The sequence below is a fragment of the Trematomus bernacchii genome, unplaced genomic scaffold, assembly GCF_902827165.1.
Source record: "Trematomus bernacchii unplaced genomic scaffold, fTreBer1.1, whole genome shotgun sequence".
Lineage (NCBI taxonomy): Eukaryota > Metazoa > Chordata > Actinopteri > Perciformes > Nototheniidae > Trematomus > Trematomus bernacchii.
This window is the reverse complement of record NW_022987740.1, coordinates 553473-573472: the sequence shown is the minus strand read 5'-3', so window position 1 is coordinate 573472 and position 20000 is coordinate 553473. Positions and strand designations below refer to the sequence as shown.

Sequence of the window (20000 nt, the reverse complement as noted above, 5' to 3'; positions counted from 1 at the left end):
GATTCAGGTAATCCACAACATGGCCGTCTCCGTGCTGAAGGGCCAGTCTGAGGGGGAGATGGTTTTAATACAGATTATTTTACACAACATGCTTTCTACCTTTTCCTCCAACTTTTACAGTGTTTTCAGCAGAAAATAACAACTTTTTCATTAATTATTACGACTTTCTTTCCCCCAAATATTAATGCATTTTCTCAAAAATATGAAAACTCTTTGACCCTGAAAAATAGCAGCATTTCCCCCAAAAGACTTGAGTTTTTACTCCAAAAAGTACAGCTTTTTCCCCCAAATATTACAAATTCCCCCCCCCCACCCCCAGTTGTTGTGTTCGGTAAAATGTTTTTGGTTTTATTGTCAAATGAATATTTGCTTTATAAACTGCAATTACTCTACGGAGGAAAAGTTATGAATCAGCTGTTTTCCTTCAGTGAAATAAAAACCTAAGACACCAAATGTTTTTACTCAAACTGAATAACCTGTAAATAAAGAGGATTTTCTACCTCTTCAATAATGACCCTCTGTCTGTACTGAAGCTTTGGACAGCAGAATAATAACTTCCTAACATTAACACCATCTCAGACGTTAACCCCACCTGCTCTTGGTGGAGCTGACGATGGACATCGGGTGGCTGATTTCATCTTTCACCACCGTGATGTTGTCCTGAAAACAGAGCAGAGACCAGATGAGATGCTGTTTCTAACGGGGACACAATGAACCTCAGAGGGAACCAGAGATTAACACCGTGTTCACACCAAAGGCAGGAGGGTCTTCACACTGGAGCAGCGTTCTGTATTTGCAGCGTTTGGTTTCTGCAGGTTTTAACCTGTTAAGCCCCGAGCCTGTTTTTCAGGTTTCAGGCTCGAAAATGACATGTCCAAAACAAATGACTACAACTTCACTTCTAAAAGGGTTATAGGAATAATTTCTTTTATCAAAGCAAGGTTACATCTGTGAGTTGGATGTATAAGTGTCAGAATCAATATAGATGTTTCTCAGTCAGAGTAAATTCAGATGGAACATAGTAAAAAAAAGGTAAATTCTTACCTCCGCCTAAAGAAAAAACATTACTTATAGTGAAAACCAGTGGCGTCGCCTGGCCTGGGCATCCGGGGCTTTAGCCCCGAATGTTTTTTCTGTAGCCCCGGACAATTCTCCCTCAATAATATAATACATTAACCGTGCTTTACGTGAACCTCATCATGACACAAGAGAGGACGGCAGCACTGTAATTTCCCGTGTTCAGTGAATGCAACAGAGGCATGACACCAGACCAATCAGAGAGTTGCATGGAAATAAACGTGTGCTTGTGTCATTCAAGCTCGGCTCTGTGTGTGTGTGTGGCAATATCGCATTTAGTGTGATAGAGAGAGAGAGAGGGGGAGAGAGGGAGAGAGGGGGAGGGAGGGACCGGTGCCAGCATGGACCGTGTTGTTAGCATCTGGTTAGCTAGCTGCACTAACGGACATAAGGAGCTGTTTGTTCCACAAGAAGCTGGAGGAGAGTCCTCTCCTCTCAGACTGAGAGACTCAGGTGAGCTAAAGGACTCTCTGAGTGTTTAGATACATAACTTTAGTCTAAGTTATCTCAGTGGGTCTCAAACGGTTTGGTCACAAATTATTCAAAAGATTATTTCCGCGGCACACCTTCATATGATCATTATAGTTATTAAAAAATAAGAGAATAAAGGAAAAATAGTTATGAAATACTATATGGCAGTAAAACAAGAATAGAGTTTAAAAGGGGAGTGATTAGTAAAATATCCATAAAGAAAAAGTAAATCTGTTTACAGTTCTGTTTCATATGGGTGTTGAGAGAGGTATCCATAGATCTCTTCATGTTGCTCTCAAAGTGCACCAGATTGATGCTTTTAACTTCAATATTTAAAAAAAAATCTTCCCGGGGGAGCATCCCCCCGGACCCCCCTAGAGGAGGTGAGCCCCCCACTCATAAAAAATACCACTTTACCCCTGCCTATATGCCGTGAGCTGATTATCGAGCCTTCATTGTAACAGTCGCGGGTGTACTGTGTGTGTGCGTGTGGGGAGTGTTGCAGTAAAAAATGCCACTGTAGTGCCGCCGCCACTGTGGGCTAAGCCCCGAATGTTTTCAGGTCCAGGCGACGCCCCTAGTGAAAACCACCCTTGAATGATGGGATGGTAGACTAAAAGCTTTAGGAATCCAAATTATAACATATAATAAGTACCCTGTATCAAGATTGAGGCAAAACAAGTTAAATTTGACCTTTTTAGAGAGTTTTAGCAAAAAAAAGTTCCAGGCGGAATAAGCTTTCGGCACATTTGGGTATATCTGGTTCCATCAGTGCCATTTGACCTTTTTCAGGTACCAGACTATAAAAATGATGTATTACATTGAATTATCACCATAGGTATTCATTCCATCCAAAGAAAAAAAATTAAAATAAAAACAATTAATAAAAAATTTAAAAAATACTTTTTTTTTTTTTTAATTTGTGGAGAAAAAAAAGACCCGCCGACGGGGGCTTTGGGGCTTAACAGGCGCATGCTTCCTCAAGTTGCTGAATGTTCTCTAAATGCTGAATGTGTTGTCAAGTTGCTGAAGAGGTTTTTATATCTGCATCCTTTCTGAAGCTGCAGGGAGTTTGAATCTGTCGACCTCAGTACGTTAGTCACCATTACGCATGCTATGGTTTTATTAAATGTGCCAACTGCTAGGACTGTCTTAGGGAAGATAGCATTTAGATGCGCAGCTCCACTGTCCTGGAATAGTCTGCAATTGAAATGGAAACTGAGCAATCATGTACATGTCTACGTTTTTTTTATTGAAGTTTCCCCCTGGCCAGAGTTTCCCAATAGCTCAGTCTTCAATGACCTGAAAGGCCAGCTGGGTGTTGACTAAAAGCCAAAATGCCTAAAAAAAAGGCAAAGTGTTTGTGTGGAATAGGCCTAACTTACAATAAACGGATCAAAATGATGCAGAAATAACTCCGTCATGATTCTGATTTCTTAATGAATGAAGTTTGATAACAGAAAGACAATAACTGTACATGCTTGTTTCCTGTGTGCAGTGAGTGTGTGTGAATCAGTGTTATTGACCTTGAACTTGCGCAGGATGGAGGAGTGATTCATGATCTTCTCTGTGTCCGCTCCGTCACGAGGAACCACCACGATCCCAAAATCACCCACGATCACCTCCATCTGAAACCAGAGACACTCACCACTCAGCAGATATCTGACAGAGATCTGACTCGACCTGCTAAAGCTTCTTTCTGTACGTCTGTTTACTTTGTCAATCACATCCAAATAACCTTTTAGGTTCTTATAGAGCTGCAGGAATGATTCCTAAACCCAAACATTTCATCACTTCCTGTCCCCTGGTCTGGAGGTCAATGGTTTCCTGAATGTGATTTTGGTTGTTATCCTGAAATCAGGTCTGTGGTTAACACGAGCTGAAGAGATTTTAACGCTTTGATCTACCACAAAAAATACGTCAGTAAATACCCCACTGGAGGATTTAAAAACAGAGGTTAGTAACAAGTGTCTAAATGAGACGACTAAACGTCATCAAGCCCAACATTAGCCGCCTTTAGCTTAGCGGTGGTGACGTGAAGTCATGTGACCGTGCTGTAGTTCCTTTATAGCCCAACATTAGCCTCCTTTAGCTTAGCGGTGGTGACGTGAAGTCATGTGACCGTGCTGTAGTTCCTTTATAGCCCAACATTAGCCTCCTTTAGCTTAGCGGTGGTGATGTGAAGTCATGTGACCGTGCTGTAGTTCCTTTATAGCCCAACATTAGCCTCCTTTAGCTTAGCGGTGGTGACGTGAAGTCATGTGACCGTGCTGTAGTTCCTTTATAGCCCAACATTAGCCACCTTTAGCTTAGCGGTGGTGAAGTCATGTGACCGTGCTGTAGTTCCTTTATAGCCCAACATTAGCCACCTTTAGCTTAGCGGTGGTGACGTGAAGTCATGTGACCGTGCTGTAGTTCCTTTATAGCCCAACATTAGCCACCTTTAGCTTAGCGGTGGTGACGTGAAGTCATGTGACCGTGCTGTAGTTCCTTTATAGCCTAACATTAGCCACCTTTAGCTTAGTGGTGGATACGTAAAGTCATGTGACCGTGCTGTAGTTCCTTTATAGCCCAACATTAGCCACCTTTAGCTTAGCGGTGGTGACGTGAAGTCATGTGACCGTGCTGTAGTACCTTTATAGCCCAACATTAGCCACAAATCATAAAGTGGTGTTAATATGTGGAGATAATCTGCTGAACTAAACGTGTAAGTATCATAAATGTTTGTTTGACAGATTATTTCCAGACATAATCCAAAATCACATGAGAAATCCCATTGGACCAGAGAGTTCGACATTCCTGCAGGACTCTGTTATCGGGGGCGTTTAGAGGACAACGCTAAGGGGTGTGACGATATATAGGGTGGGGGCGGGACTACATGTTAGAGGGGGCGGGGCTTCACGTTGGATGGGGGCGGGGCTTACATCACTGTCCTTCCACAGGCCAGGGATGCAGAAGGAATCCAGGAGATCACTGCCACACAGGAGCAAGATGCGTAACTCTACAGACGACAAACAGGCGGGAGGAAAGAGACACACACACCTCAGTAAACAAACACATGTTTACTCAGTAAACAACATGTTTACCGGATAGAAACAAACCAGAAGGAGCTCAGACAGGAAGTCACCACACTGAGGGTTCACTTCCTGAAGAGACGACTCACCGATCTCCTCGTATCTCATCGCCGTCCCCAGGTTAGCGTTTTCATCTTAGACACGAGACAGAAACGTGAATCAGTGAATCCTCAGAGTGCAAACATGTATATCGGATGAAGCTCAACATCGGGAGGCGTTTGTCGTTGTTCAAACCCAGTTTAGATTTAACCGCGACCACTTACACATTAACGTAGGTCTGCAGGATCCCTCCTCTGTTGGTTTCTTCCAATTTCTACCCATTAACGCAAGTCAAATTTCAGACTTGATCTGACAAATAAAGTAATATCGTATCGTATCGTATTAACCGGGGGGTTTCTTTGGGACTTTTTCCAGACTGTTAAGCCCCCTGAGACACATGTAAAGTTGTGATATTGGGCTATATAACACATAAAGTACTGTACATAAAATATACACTGTTTTCACAATAACTTTTTACCGGCACACATACATGTAAATATATATAATATGTATATATGACCAAAATATGTATATATGTTCATTTGATTCATTAACTCTGCATAACTGTGATCGTCTTCCATAAGTAATAAACGCTGCTCTTAGAAAGATGCTCTATGAAGCGACTGTAGCTCAGATTCAGGATGAAAACGCGGTGTTGATGTTTCGTCGTGTGGAAGTGGGCGTGGTTAAATCTGAACTGGGTTGGAGAAAGGACGGATGCTGACGAGATGTTAAACTCAAACTGGTCGGTGAGATGTTTCTGACTTACCGATGAAGGTGAAGCGGTCGATGTGAGGGCGAACGCAGCAGATCTTCCCCAGGTTCTCACTCACCTTCCCCCACAGTTTGACTGAGACAGAGACAAGTTCAGACTCTCATTACTATTTTTAGGCATATATTATAGGTCTCAGATATATACAAATATATAAAAAACATGTCTCTGAAGTGTTTTGCTCAAAATACAGTAGCTTTAAAAATAAAAAAGATCTCATCAGGAGAACTCTCCCAGCAGAAACTCAGCTTGCTGCCCGGATTAACCTCCATATCATGTTCCAAACCACATGAAGGATTCTCTCTGAAACAGTATGGAGCTCAAACTCTTTCTCTCTCTCAGGTTTACCACAAGGTGACTTCCTTTTCATTTCCTGCTTCTTTGTACAGACTCTCTCCAGCACAGGTTAGCTCTGAGTGTTAGCATGCTAATGTAAACACAGACCATATTTCTTCCAGAACACTCACTGGCTGTGGGCTTGTGGTTCATGTTGTTCTGGTTCTGGTAGATAGGGGGGCGGAGTCTGGTTCTGAGGCTGACCAATCACAGGAGTTGAGGACGGCGTGTTGACGTTGGACAGGATGCAACCGGTGACTCTCTGAGGAACCAGAGATCATCAGGATCAAAACAGACACAGAAAGACACTTATGGCGCATTTCCACTACACGGTCGGCCTCGGCCACACTCGGTACGGCTCGGTACGGCTTGGCCGCGTTAGGCCTTAACAGGGCCGACTCACTTCATGCTGCGCTTCCATTACAGTTTAGGAACTGGGGTAGTTACTATAGTAACGCAGTGTAGGCGGAGCCGTGACGTCATCTTCAATGAGAAATCCAGAAACACAACACAGCCGTTAGCTGTTAGCACTCAGAGCTCACAGCTCCTTATATATGTTCAGAAACTCGACAAAAGTTAAACAAGTACAAACCACAGACTGTCTGTGTCATGGTGAATACAGTCGCTGCTGTATTTATGTCTGTATAGGCCGTTGTTGTGAGTGTGGACGGTCGGGGCATATACTGCGTTAGCTTAGCCAATCTCCATCTAGAAAAACACGAATTTTAAAAGGTTTTTCGCCTGCTGTCTGTCTGCAGACTTGACAAAGCATTAATTCATGGTTTTTACTAACCGGTATCAGTATGTTGTTACTTCGGCATCATTTTGAAACGTGTATTACAATTAAATCACGGTCAAATATGTCCATCTTGTTGTAGTTCTAGCCCTCTTGCCAGCGCTCCTCTCTCTAGTTTAGCATACTCAGCCCGACTCAGCCCTGTTTGTTGGCCCGGAAAGAACCACAATTTTCTAGGGCCAGAAAAGAGGTGAAAAAGTGGCCCCGCGCCGTGCCGCGCCGGTAATTGGCCTAGTGGAAGCGCAACCAAAAAGGGGACGGCACGACACGGCACGCTTAAAGCGAGCTCCGCGCTGCAGTGGAACTGCGCCATTAAGGTACGTTCACATCGGAGGCGAAGCGAGTTTTTGGCGTGGAAGATTACCCGAAAGAGAATGGAGCGAATGACGCGTACCGCTTCATTCACGGGAGTGAATATCAACTCGAGTAATAAATTAGCGTGATGCTGTCCCTGAAAGCCAATCACCGTTGAGAGTCTGAGCCTGTTGTCACTGACGGTGTTGAATCAGAAACCCAACAGCAGCCGTTAGCCGTTAGCCGTTAGCCGTTAGCCGTTAGCTGTTAGCACACAGCTCACAGAGCTCACAGCTCCTCATATCTGTTCAGAAACTGGAGAATCATCAGAGTTTATAGATGTACTAACCACAGACTGTCTGTGGAGAACACTGTCTTTACTTCTGTAGGACGTTACTGTGAGTGTGGAGTTTAAAGTGTTTTGCTGCCATCTTGTGGACACACTCTCCAAAGCATTCATTTATGGTATTTACAAACCGGTCCAATATGTAGTTATTTCTACAAGTGTATCATTTTGATACTTGTAGTACAATTTAATCATAAAAATATGTTCATTTCGTTGTTTGTATCCTGCCTTGTTTGAGTGACGTGAGTAAACACCCATGATGCCGCGGTCGAGCGACGTGAATCCTCCGGTGTGAACGCACCATAGAAGACCCCTCCACTGCAGTCCTTAAATCCCTGATATATATAATGTAGTAAATGTTCCTGTGCTCACCTTCATGAGGTCTCGGTGATGCTCCAGCACGCTGCAGGTGGTCTGCCAGGTGTCCTGGTAACACTCCCAGGGGTCCACCCTGCAACAAACACACACAACACACTGCATTAAAGTCACAGCTACACAACTATCAATAAATATCTATTATATTTCAGAATTGTAACCATTGAAATGCCATTTTGTTTATTTCTTAGACTATTCTTATACTGAGTTCTTCATGTTTTTAGGTTTTTTATGATATGATATATGTATAGTATAAACAGAGTAAAGGTATATTCTCACCTGATCCAATCAGAGGACTGCACGGCCAGCTGACACATGGTGAGACGATGTCTGCTGGGCACTAAACCCTACACACACACACACAGACACACACACACACACACACAGACAAACACACACAGACAGACAAACCACACACACACACACACAGACACACACACACACACACAGACAAACACACACACACACACACACACACAGACACACACACACACACACACAGACAAACACACACACACACAGACACACACACATACAAACACACACACACATACACACACACACACATACAAACACACACACACACACACACACACATACAAACACACACACACACACATACACACACACACAGACACACACACACACACACACACATACCAACAACACACACCACACACACCACAAATCACAGACACACCACACACACAGACAAACACACACAACACACACACACACACCACACACACAGAATAAAAGCATAAATGCAGGATTAAGTGAAGAATATGTAACAGAGGTAAATTAAGATCAAATCTAATATTCATCATAAAAAAACTCAAATGTTCTTTAAGATTATAAAACATGAATGTAATGTTTGAAGGCCTCTGGATTATCCACACATGTATGTTTGATTTGTGATTTCATTGTAAACTACAGAAGGCGTGTATGTGTGTGTGTGTGTGTGTGTGTGTGTGTGTGTGTGTGTGTGTGTGCGTGCGTGCGTGCGTGCGTGCGTGAGTGCGTGTGTGCGCGTGTGTGCGTGTGTGTGTGTGTGTGTGTGTGTGTGTGTGTGTGTGCGTGCGTGCGTGCGTGCGTGCGTGCGTGAGTGCGTGCGTGCGTGAGTGTGTGTGTGTGTGTGTGTGTGTGTGTGTGTGTGTGTGTGCGTGCGTGTGTGTGTGTGTGTGTGTGTGTGTGTGTGCGTGCGTGCGTGCGTGAGTGCGTGTGTGTGTGCGTGTGTGTGTGTGCGTGCGTGCGTGCGTGCGTGCGTGCGTGCGTGAGTGCGTGTGTGTGTGTGCGTGTGTGTGTGCGTGTGTGTGTGTGCGTGTGTGTGGAGACTCTTTAACGAGGTCAGATCTGCGTCACGCTGCACACACACTCCTGATGCAGCATGTATTATTCATGTCTCACAGAAAGTAGGACAGCGTCATTAAAACACAGAACTCTGCTGCTGGGGTTTATATATTATATTATATATTATATTATTATCTGGGACTGAACATGTGAAACACTTCATGCTGTTCACGTTAAATATTACACTGATGCTCAGAAAATAAGACTTTATTTAGAGAACGGACATAGTGGGTAAATTATATTCCTCATAAAAAACTCAAATATTCTTTAAGATAACAACATGAATAAAAGAGAAAGAAAATGTAACTTTGAGATAAAAATAGAAAATGAAAGGGGAACTAAACTTGAATTTTATTATACATTTCTATAAAATAAAAAGCCTATTCTCTGAGATTAATACACTACATTAATTTAAAATGTTATTAAATCATAAATGGACAAAAAGACAAAAGCCTGTAATATCATCTGGTATTAAAAAATCGTACGTTTAAAAAAATAAAATCAATAATCTTTCAAAGGAATCTTTCTGGCGTTATCATAGAGACGTACATTAACGAGAACAGATTATACTCCCTGAAAAGTAAAATGGTAAATTTACAAGAAAAAAAATGAGTTAATAAATATGATTTTATATTTATAACTATATGAGAGACAAACAAATATATCCTGCGTTTTATTAAATTAAATTAAATTAAAATGAAAAATCTTGATCACACATCAATAGCCGCTTTCACACCAAGTACTTTGCCGTACTTAGTTCCCGGAACTTAGTTCCCGGTACTTAGTTCCCGGTACTTAGTCCCGCCGAACTCTTTAGTCTGTAACTGTCGTAGTAGATCGCGTTCACACCAGAATAAGTTCCCTGAGGGAGGATTACGCAAATGAAGCCGCTGACGTCACTTCTTCTTCTGCTTTGGGTTTACTGGCAGGCCGCAAACCACTTCACGGCGTATACTGCCACCCGGAGTCCTGGGTAAATCGACAGAAGCGCCGACACCCTCCTCATCACTCCACCGCTCCCACGTTTTATTTTGTGTTGCCATAAGTTAGTCTCTCTCCGTTGGTGCGCTGGGCTAATGCTAATGTTAATAATGCTAATGCCAGCAAATAAAAGGACGGCTTCACAAAAAACTTTTCCGAGTTTTACGGGTGGTTTGCAATTTCGCCCAGCCAATCAGAAATTGGAACCTTTTTCTCCCCAAAATCCCAGGAACTATCGGAACTATTCCTGGGAAAAGTACTCCGGTGTGAAAGCGCCTCTTATGAAGTATTTTCTCAGAAAGGACGTTTTTCTCAGGACTCACAGAAGAAGTTTTATTATAAAAGACAAATATTTTATACAAATTGATAAAAAAATAAATAAAAAATAGATATTCTTTAAAAAAGTCTAATTGTGAAAAAAATTCATATTCTTAAGAAAGTTCACAATTTCCGGAAAAGTAAAATTTTTAGAAAAAGTGAAATTTTTTGAAAAAGTGAAATTTTTAGAAAAAGTGAAATTTTTTGAAAAAAATGACATTTTAAGAAAAAAATGAAATTCTGAAGAAAAACTATAATTTTGAGAAAATGTCAATTTCTGAGAAGAAAAAGAGTTAAATTTCTGAGAAAAAAGTAAAAAAATTAGAAGAAGACTTGAATTTTTAGAAAAAACTTGAATTTTTACTTGAAAAATATTCTTTTGTAAACTTTTTAAATTGAGAAAAAACCGATTAATTCTAAATAAAAATAAATAATAATAATAAAAAATAAGCTGTAATTATCAGAGAGAAATCTTAGATATTCTCTGACATAAAATTAGTTGTTTTTTTTACTCGTCTTTATTAAATAATAGTGGTTGTATTCTCAGGACTCACCGGCTTCCCGTAGGAGTCGTGCACCGGCGAGATGATTCCTCCAATCACGATGAAGCGTCCGGATTTGTGCAGATACTCTCGAGCTTTCTCTGCAGACACACAAGACATGTCAGGATCATGAGGAGAACTGAAAGACCCAACACAGGTACAGGTCCTGAACTGAACTCATCCATGTTCTAACCGCTCATCAGGAGGTCAATGAAATGTCTCTGTGGATAAAACGACACATCTGAGTACGGCATGTTACGTGGACACACTGATTAACCTTTTTTCACAATTTTCTGACATTTAAAGACAAAGAAACATATATTTTTGAATCAAGAAAGTAATCAACAAAATAATTGGCATTGACAATAATCAGGGGTTTGCATGTGGGGGGTCGTGAAGATAAGATAAGATAGGACTTTATTCATCTCAAAGGAAACAGTTGTGCCAGAGTTGTTGTACAAAAATCCAATAAACTCAGCAGCATGATAATACAACTGTTCACTAACAGAGCAGTAAGAAGAGCAATTCAATAACTACAGGAAACACAGACGGTCACATAAGGCGCGTTCACACCAAGTACTTTTCCCACAATAGTTCATGAGAACTTTAGTTCATGAGAGCTCTTTAGTTCTGATGAACTAAAGCAGATCGCGAGCCGCTGACGTCACTTCTTCTTCTTCTGCTTTGGGTTACTGGCAGGCCGCAAACAACTTCACGGCGAGTACAGTAGGTGGCGGTATGCACCTTAAAGTTGCAATCCGCCAAAAAACCGAGAGAAGAAGAAGAAGAAGAACCTCCCGCGTATACTGCCACGCCCACCTGCTGTATATGAGGCGTCTGTTTACCTTCCGACCTCAGACACGAGCTTCATCTGAGTTCTTTAAGCAAACACAAATACAGATCGTCGACCAGTCAAATGCAATAGCAATGCTGATTCGGAGGCGAAGGCGGTTAAGAAGGATTGACAAAAGGATTGGACGACGACATGCACGCGCTACGCTACGTGTGAAATTAATAAACTGTGCCAGGTGTGTCGTATGCACACTAAATAGGCTCAGCAGCTAACACACCTTTATTATTTATATATCCTCCTGAGAGCAACTGCATCCGTCTGCCATGAACCCTACAGAAACCTACGTGTTAGTTGTGGCTCATAGTGGCCTCCATTTTGTGTCGTGTAAAATGGGGGAAATCAAAAGTTAGCAAATCCCCATGTTCATAAAAACATTTAGTTTTAGGTCAAATAATTATTACACTGCTCTGAAACTCACTACACTAACTCCTAAGATGTTCCCTTACTATAATTAATTAAAAATATTGAACTCACAACACTGGTAATTACAAACTTAACCATTTCTCTTTCTATAAATAGTGCTTGTGTTGATGGACGCCATTTTGAAATACAATGAAATGATCTTTTTCAAAGCCACATATTTGGGGTGGGACACAATAAATAAAGCTTCGCCAGTTTATAACTGATGAAACATGATGGTATCAGAATAATCACTTCCATGTGATGGATGCTACACAGGTCACTGTAAAGATAAAGTGTCAGAGGAGAAATAAGCAAGATACTTGCTTATTGAAGTCCTCCTCCAACAGAGCAACATGAATATATATAGGACATAAAACAGATCAAACAGATAAATCAAATAAAAGATAGATACAGTCATTTTTCATAAATTTGGACATTTCTCAGAAAATCTAAAAATGTTGCCTTTTTTCTGAAAATTCAGATTTTTTTTCCGAAAAACTGAAAAACTGACTTTTTTCTGAAAATCTTAAAATTCAGATTTTTTTTTCCGAAAAACTGAAAAACTCTGACTTTTTTCTGAAAATCTTAAAAACTCTGACTTTTTTCTGAAAATTCTGGACTTTTTTTCAGAAAATTCAAGTTTCAAGTCTCTCTCATCGTGAGCTCAGCAGCTACAGAGGAGATATGGAGATGAACAACTGAAGTCCTCCTCCAGCAGAGCAACATGAATATATATAGGACATAGAACAGATCAAATAGAGCAAGAGAATGTTTTGAGATGTGCACGTAAATACAAATAGAATAGAAATAGTGCACGAAGAGTCTGTATACAAGTACATGGAATATGAGACACAGATAAATAATGAATGAGATGCAAACAGATGAATGTTCTGGATGTTCTTCACAGAGTTCAGGAGAAATGACTTGTGCTCTCATAAGTTAAGAGACTGTGTGATCACTGTAAAGTCATCACATTCAAGAAGAAGAAGAAGAAGAAGAAGAAGAAGAAGAAGAAGAAGAAGAAGAAGAAGAAGAAGAAGACGAGGAAGAAGAAGAGGAGGAAGAAGAGGAAGTAGGTCACGATGGGAACATGGATGCTGCTGCTCGCTGGACAAATTAACGTGAACACTGACCTCCAAAATAAAAGTCTGGCGTTTGATCGTCAGATATTCAGAGGTCTGATTCTGGGACGGAGGGATTGTGTTTCTCATCATGAGTCAGCTGCACTTCCTCCTCAACACACTGACTTCTCATTCTTCATTCAAATGTTAAACTATTACTGTCGTCAACGCGCTACAGGCACAAACACAAGTTCCATGCACCGGTTATTGACCTTTTCCTACGTCAGAGTGGAAAGAAAACGTCCGAATCTACGAGTTCACTTCCCTGACTTTGTCTGTTTGTGTTGCAGAAATCAGATGCATCACATGACGCCTCATTAGCATATTGAAACATAACATGTCAGAAAACTGTTCATATAAAAGATGTGTTGATGTGTTCAGTCTGTGGCTATAAGGTTTTATTCTCTCCTGTTTTTACATTTGGTTTTCTTCCTATCGTAGCCCCGCCTCTCCCCACCCTCTGCTGCTCACCCCGCGTTTCGCCAACAACAACAACAACAATGGCGGATCACAGGGTTGCGTTCGTGCTCCAGACGCTATGACCGTGATACAGGATGTTAGTGCAACGTCTACAGCTCCTCGACCACAACCATCAGCAACAAGTGGACCTGGAGAGCTACATGAACTACATGTTGCTAAATCCACCGCGGAGAATAACCAGAAGGGCAACCAGGCAACCATGGCAACCATGCTCGGGGGGTCTTATTCGCTGCTTTTGGTGTATTTTGTGGCGCCACTTACAGGCCCGGCATATGTACTACAGCGTCTCCAGCGGGTCGAGCGGTCTCGCGTGGACGGAAGACTTTTTTGATATCGACTATGGTTCGTTTTCGTCTCTGTGTGGCCGGGGCCTAAATCAGCTCTCTGATCATGTTCAGTGCTGGTTGTGTATTGTAGGCTCTGTCTGTTTATTATAGGGTCAATATTATTAAAATGTCAGGAGTTTTAAAGTGTAAAAACATATAATAAATGTTTAATTTTCTTTAGTTTTAGGTTTTTAAGTTTAAATTCCCCCAGTCAGGTAAATGCAGGCAAACACCTGAGATGTAGAGAGATGGTAATACAGATAATACATACTGTACAACTAAAGAAAACAGTAATACATATAATATAACCAAATTCAATAAACAAATAAATACAATATATAGTGAAAATGTAAATATTAAATATCCAAGTAAAAGATAATTCATTAAATAAATGTAAAATACAAACAGAAAAACAAACAAACAGTAAAGCATCTAGAAACAATACTTATTGTTCTAAGAAATTGTATATTTTTTAGCAGTTGAGTTGCAACGATATATATATAATAATACATCATGAAGTATTAGGAGCTTTGTTTTGGTTTGCAACCATCGCACAAACTCTGAAATACACGTGTTTTCCCCGCAGTTTTCACTTTCCCTCATGAAGGCTGACTCATTATGAAATCCCGCGGAGCTCCATGTCTCCCCGCGGGCTCTCATCAATGTTTCTACCCGGGATTTGGAGCCTTGTTTTCGGCGCTGCGCCACACGCCGCCCGAGGCCTTCCGGAGCCTCAAACCGGGACATTTCCATCTTTTTATCTTCCTTAAAGCAGCTTCACATTGATATAAACCGGGTTACAATTATAATATGAATGTGTTTTTATCCTGTTCTCGCATCTTTGTTGTGGTTGCATTATCCCGTTGTGAGGAGCCGTCGCCCATTTCAGCACCATGTCGCTGGACAGCTCCGACACAACTCCTTCATTTCCTCGTGGATTTTATTGAAATGTAGATGATTTTATGGAGGTTTTAGGTAATAGACATCTTGTATATACACCCCCCCCCCCCCCTCCCCCCCCTTATTGTTTTCTGGTGATGTATAAAACACACACACACAGATGCTCACCGAACATATGGATGTGTCCCTTGGTGATGGGGGTTTGAAGCTGCCGCAGGACAGCATGATGACGTGGGTTTTGTTGTTTTCTGTCATTTTGTCTCTTCTTCTTCTTCTTTCTTCTTCTTCTTCTTTCTTCGTTCTTCTTCTTCTTCTTCTTCTTCTTCTTCTTCTTCTTCTTCTCTTCCTCTGGTTGAGTTCCCGTGTGTCCCGGTAAAGTCCCGGTCCCGGTCCTGCTCTCGGTGTTTCCGAGGTTTCGTTGGTGTGCAGAGAGAGATAGAGAGCAGAGAGAGAGAGAGAGAGAAGATAGTAGAGAGAGCGAGAGCGCGCTAGATAGATAGCGAATATCTAGAGCTAGAGAGAGAGAGAAGAGAATAGAGAAGAGAGAGAGAGGTGGTGTGTCTGCGGCAGGAAACAGTGTTAAAAGACACACACACACACATACACACACACACACACACACACGCACACACACACACACACATACAGGGATAAGACATAGTTCATCTTTTATATGTGCTGTTTTAGTAGCTAAGTGTTTAAGCCCATAAATACCATAGGGGACATTAAAGTATTATATGCAAACTAAGAAAAGTAGAAAACACACACACACACACACACACACACACACACACACACACACACACACACACACACACACTAACGTGGAATGCAAATTGATGCCACGATTGATTGATGTAAATGAATGAAACTGGACCTTGATTCAAATAATTGTAATAGGAAACATTTTTGTGAAGTATACATTTGAATACAAAATAAACAATTCCAAAAATAAATATTTACTCTGAGATTAAAGTCAGAACACATTTTTCTGAAAAAGTCTGAATTCAAGGTTCAAGGTTCAAGGTGGCAAGGTTCAAAGGCTTTTATTGGCCATACGTACATAGCTACAGTTATGACAATGAAAATCTAGTAAAAAAAAGTGAAATAGTGAAATAGTGCAATAAGAGTCTAAATACAAGTGATTGGAAAATGATATATTAGATAAATCATTTCTAGTAGCAGCCAGATGAATGTTGTGGATGTTGTTTCAAAGTTCAGGTGTTTTTAGTTAAGTTAGGAAATAGCCACCAGACCTCCCCACGTCGCCCCAACGACTTTGTGGTTTATACAGAGATCCAAGGAAAGGCACGGGCCGGCGCATAGCGTTCACGGCCTTCCCCTATCTTTTGAACTTTGACTGAGTCATAAATATGAAAGGGTGTAAAGTGGACAAGGTAAAGTAAGCTTGAAGAACAGAGACGAGGAGGTAAGCTGTGTATACGGCGAAACATCTCCCCTGCCAAGGTGGGAATCTCTGTTAACCCGCTACCCTCTAGTAAGACCCAGAGGGGGCTCAAGATGGGAAGGGGTTAGAAAGAAAGAACAGAATGAAAATAGTGAGTAGCAAAAATGTGGATTTATATATTAGATCCGAGTTTTAAGATTAGGTAAAAGCGCAACATTAGTTAAAGTGGACATATCATGCTATATTATAATAATATAGTGTAGGACCATACCTATATAAGGCATATTTATACTTTTTTTTTTTTCAAAATACCAAAACAGATCATGCATTTTAGCCATGCCTCATTTCGCTCAATTTGAAAAATATTAGCTCTGTTTTAGCAAGGGCAGATTCAGTGAGAACAGCACCATCTACAGGCATGGCATATAGTACTACAAGCGTCTCCAGCGCTTTGGAACGGCAATGGCCGTGGCTGTCTCCTCCTGATTGGTGGAGTTGGCCCAATAGCCGTAACGCGCCACCGTCCTGACGTCAGGACAGTGTTCAAATCTGGATCAGTTTTATCAGATCCGTTGCATGCCCCTTTTTTAGAGATTTGGGTATGGAGGAAAATAGAGAGGGTTGTGTTTTCTGACACTTTGGTGAGTTCCCTGGAACACCGGGGACACATCATTCATGTAGAAAAGACGTACAAAAGTGCCATCTTGCATGATAGGTCCCCTTTAACTTCAGTGGGGTTTGAATTAAAGGGTCAGATAGTAAAGCTGTTTGTGGAGATGAAATGTAGGATTAAGTAGAGAGGCCAGAATGGTTAGGCTTAGGTGGTTGGACTAACAACCACTAAGCCTATGTGGAGTCTTATTGGGGGATGAAACTGCCCCTGAGTCTGGTGGTGTTAGTCCGGATGCTGCGGTACCGCCTTCCAGACGGCAGCAGACAGAACGTTTGTGGCTGGGCTGATGGGGTATTTGATAATCCTGAATTCTGAAAAAAGTGAAGATTTGTCGAAAGAAGTCAAAAATCTGAAAAAAGTCTGAATTCTGAGAAAAGTCAGTATTAAAAAATGGACAAAGATTCTGGTAAGAAGTTCAGAAATCTGAGAAAAAAGTCAGAATCTTTAAAAAAAAATCTGAAATTTGAGAAAAAAGTCAGAAATCAACATTCTGTGAATTCTGACTTTTTTCTGAAATTCAATCCGAAAACCGAAGAAAAAAACTGAATTTGAAGAAAAACATATTTTTTTACAGAATATTTCTCCTAAAAAGTCAGAAAAATTAAGAAAAAGTCAGAATTCTCAGAAAAATTATAAATTCTGAAAAGGTTAAAAATCTGGAAAAAATGTCCAGAAAATCTTTAAAAAGCAGAAGAAAAAAGTCACAAATCTCAGATTTTTTAAATAAAAAGTCAGATGTTAATATAAGTCAAAGAAATATCTAAAAATTCAGGAATTAAACGATTAAATTAAACTAATAAAAAAATTAATTAAAAATCAGAACTACATTTTTTTTAAACCCTTTGTTCACACCCCCACACATGTTTTTCTCATATTGCCCTAATCCTCTACAAAAACAACTAACCCTCCTATTAATAAATTCACATCTACCCCCCCCCCTCATCCGTGAACAACCCCCCTCCCTCCTCCTCTGTGTGGGTCAGACAGGAACAAGATGGCGCCGGGAGCAGCGTTAGCTTCGGGACCAGTTGTTGTCTGAAGGACCGGAGATCCGGTAGGATGAACCTCTGCGCCCAGTATCTACGGTAAGTTCTCCTCTGGTCCTCCTCCGGTTGTCCTCCGGTCCTCCTGCCGGTCCCGGTGCGGTCGGAACCGGACCTTTGATCCCGGATTGTTTTGTTCTGCTGCTAACGCTAAAGCTAACGGCTAACCTAGCTTTAGCTCAAACCCTCAGGAAGTGCGCCGGCCGGTGAAGCCCATATTTGGAATATCCGTAGCGGCCAAACGGTGGTACTACAGCCGTGACGTCATTCTGGCCCCAAACAGACTTCCCCCCCCATTGACTTATATTGGAAGAGAGACATCTATTTTAAATTAATATTATGTTTTATGAATATATAATATTTTTAGCTTCATTTAATTGAACTCCACTCGTCTGACTGACAGAGAGCGGGAGATAGGAGGCGGGGAAAATTCAACTGCGCATGCTCAGTGGGCCCACATACGGGTACTTTCTGTATCTCCAGTCGCTCTATTATTGTCTTCATGCTCCGCCTCTCTCTCTTTATACACCCATGAGCTAGCTTCCAGATATCAACAAACAATCGATGCTGCAGCCCGCCATCCCTCTTCTAACCTCAAATCAAATACATGTCATTTCATACAAGTGGGTGGCGTTTTATTCACACTAAATGTCTGCTATCTGCCGTTTTGTTGATATAAAGACACTTTTGCCGCTTCGGATGGACATTGTGTTGTTAGCTTTAGCTTTAGCTTGTCTTTCTGCGTATGATAGCTTTAGGTTAGCTGATGCTGTGACATTACATGTCATTTATAGGTGAATTAACACCGTTTTAAGCGTATTTAGCGGTGTGTGTACGTGTCGTAAACTGATAAGCTAGTTGACGGGTTTGTGAGGAATGTGTTGATGCTGTTTGTTTTTTATTTCTTCGCATTTTGGATCCAGGGATTAGCCCGAGCCCGATGTCAACACTGTGAAGCATGTGATGAATGATAAGAAGATATAAGATGTTAGATTATTTAAAGAGTGGATGTAAATGGTGGCTGTTTGTCAGGTTTATCTGGTAGCTCGGTTAGTCACCTGTGCATTGTCACATACTCTGTGTGTGTGTGTGTGTGTGAGTGAGAGAGATACACACTACAACTGCACTAAACCCACATAAGCCATTTCTACTGGCTGTGATATTGTAATCATTTTTAAAGATGTAGAGATGTGTTTAGATATAATACTATATTGTCCCCAAATGGTAGTTGTAGCTTGGGTTTAAATCAACACGTAGCCACTAAAACAGCTCTGTGTGTGTGCGTGTGCGTGTGTGTGTGTGTGTGTGTGCCTGTCTAACCTCCTCTCTGTTTACATCCGAGCAGACAGGCAGAGGCCCTGAAGGCGGACATGACAGGTAAGTTTCACAACATGTTTTTTGTTTACCTGCTGCCACCTCTCTCTTTCTACAGTTATTCTGCTCATTATCAGGCCATTATATTCATTATAGGAGAAGTTATATTTGAAAACTAGTTGGACACACATTGGGTCACTTGGGTTTATATGAATGGTAATAGCACAAGAGAAAGGAATCACCCACTGAGCTTCGTAAAGGCGTTACTTAATCGTGGGAAGCCAGAAATTGACTGTGATCGCAATTACAATGTGGGATAAGTGGAAAGTGCTAAATCATAATCTCGTTAACAAAACGTTCCTATTTCCACATCCAGCAGCACAGTCCCATGTCCTCTCAAATGTAGCTTTCAAACTTAATATCTTTGTAAAATAAATGTATTTTCCTACCACAAGCTTTTTATTTCACCAAAAAGTCTAACCTTTCTAAACACAAGCCGTCGTACCAGAACTGTCCAAGCATGAGATATTTAAATCAGGAACTGACTGATCAGAAGTCAGGAGCTTTCTGATTGATCATGAGTAATTGATGGACGGACGGACAGATAGACAGATATATAGATAGATGGGTGGGTAGGTGGGTAGGTAGGTGGGTAGGTAGGTGGGTGGGTAGGTGGGTAGGTGGGTAGGTAGGTGGGTAGGTAGATAGA

General features: G+C 41.2%; 2 protein-coding genes across 2 annotated transcripts in view; one reads left to right on the top strand and one right to left on the bottom strand.

The window, feature by feature from the left end:
* The window catches only part of nmnat2 (nicotinamide nucleotide adenylyltransferase 2), a gene marked incomplete at its 5' end in the record, with an annotated part of 16371 nt that extends 1318 nt beyond the window's left edge, over positions 1-15053 (bottom strand). The window contains 12 exon segments of the mRNA XM_034148011.1: positions 1-47; positions 593-660; positions 3075-3176; positions 4473-4549; positions 4712-4756; positions 5431-5511; positions 5901-5949; positions 5951-6031; positions 7578-7656; positions 7860-7927; positions 10784-10872; positions 15022-15053. The exon segment at positions 1-47 is cut by the window's left edge and continues 1318 nt beyond it. Coding sequence (XP_034003902.1) covers positions 1-47; positions 593-660; positions 3075-3176; positions 4473-4549; positions 4712-4756; positions 5431-5511; positions 5901-5949; positions 5951-6031; positions 7578-7656; positions 7860-7927; positions 10784-10872; positions 15022-15053 — 818 coding nt within the window.
* A 2865-nt stretch (positions 15054-17918) lies between these two features.
* On the top strand, positions 17919-19354 carry LOC117496330 (protein SMG7-like; the record flags this gene model as incomplete). The annotated part of the gene is given in 2 exon segments (XM_034148010.1): positions 17919-18019; positions 19323-19354. Coding segments are annotated over 2 exon segments (58 nt in total), but the record flags the coding sequence as incomplete, so codon positions are not given.
* Positions 19355-20000: the final 646 nt, after the last annotated feature.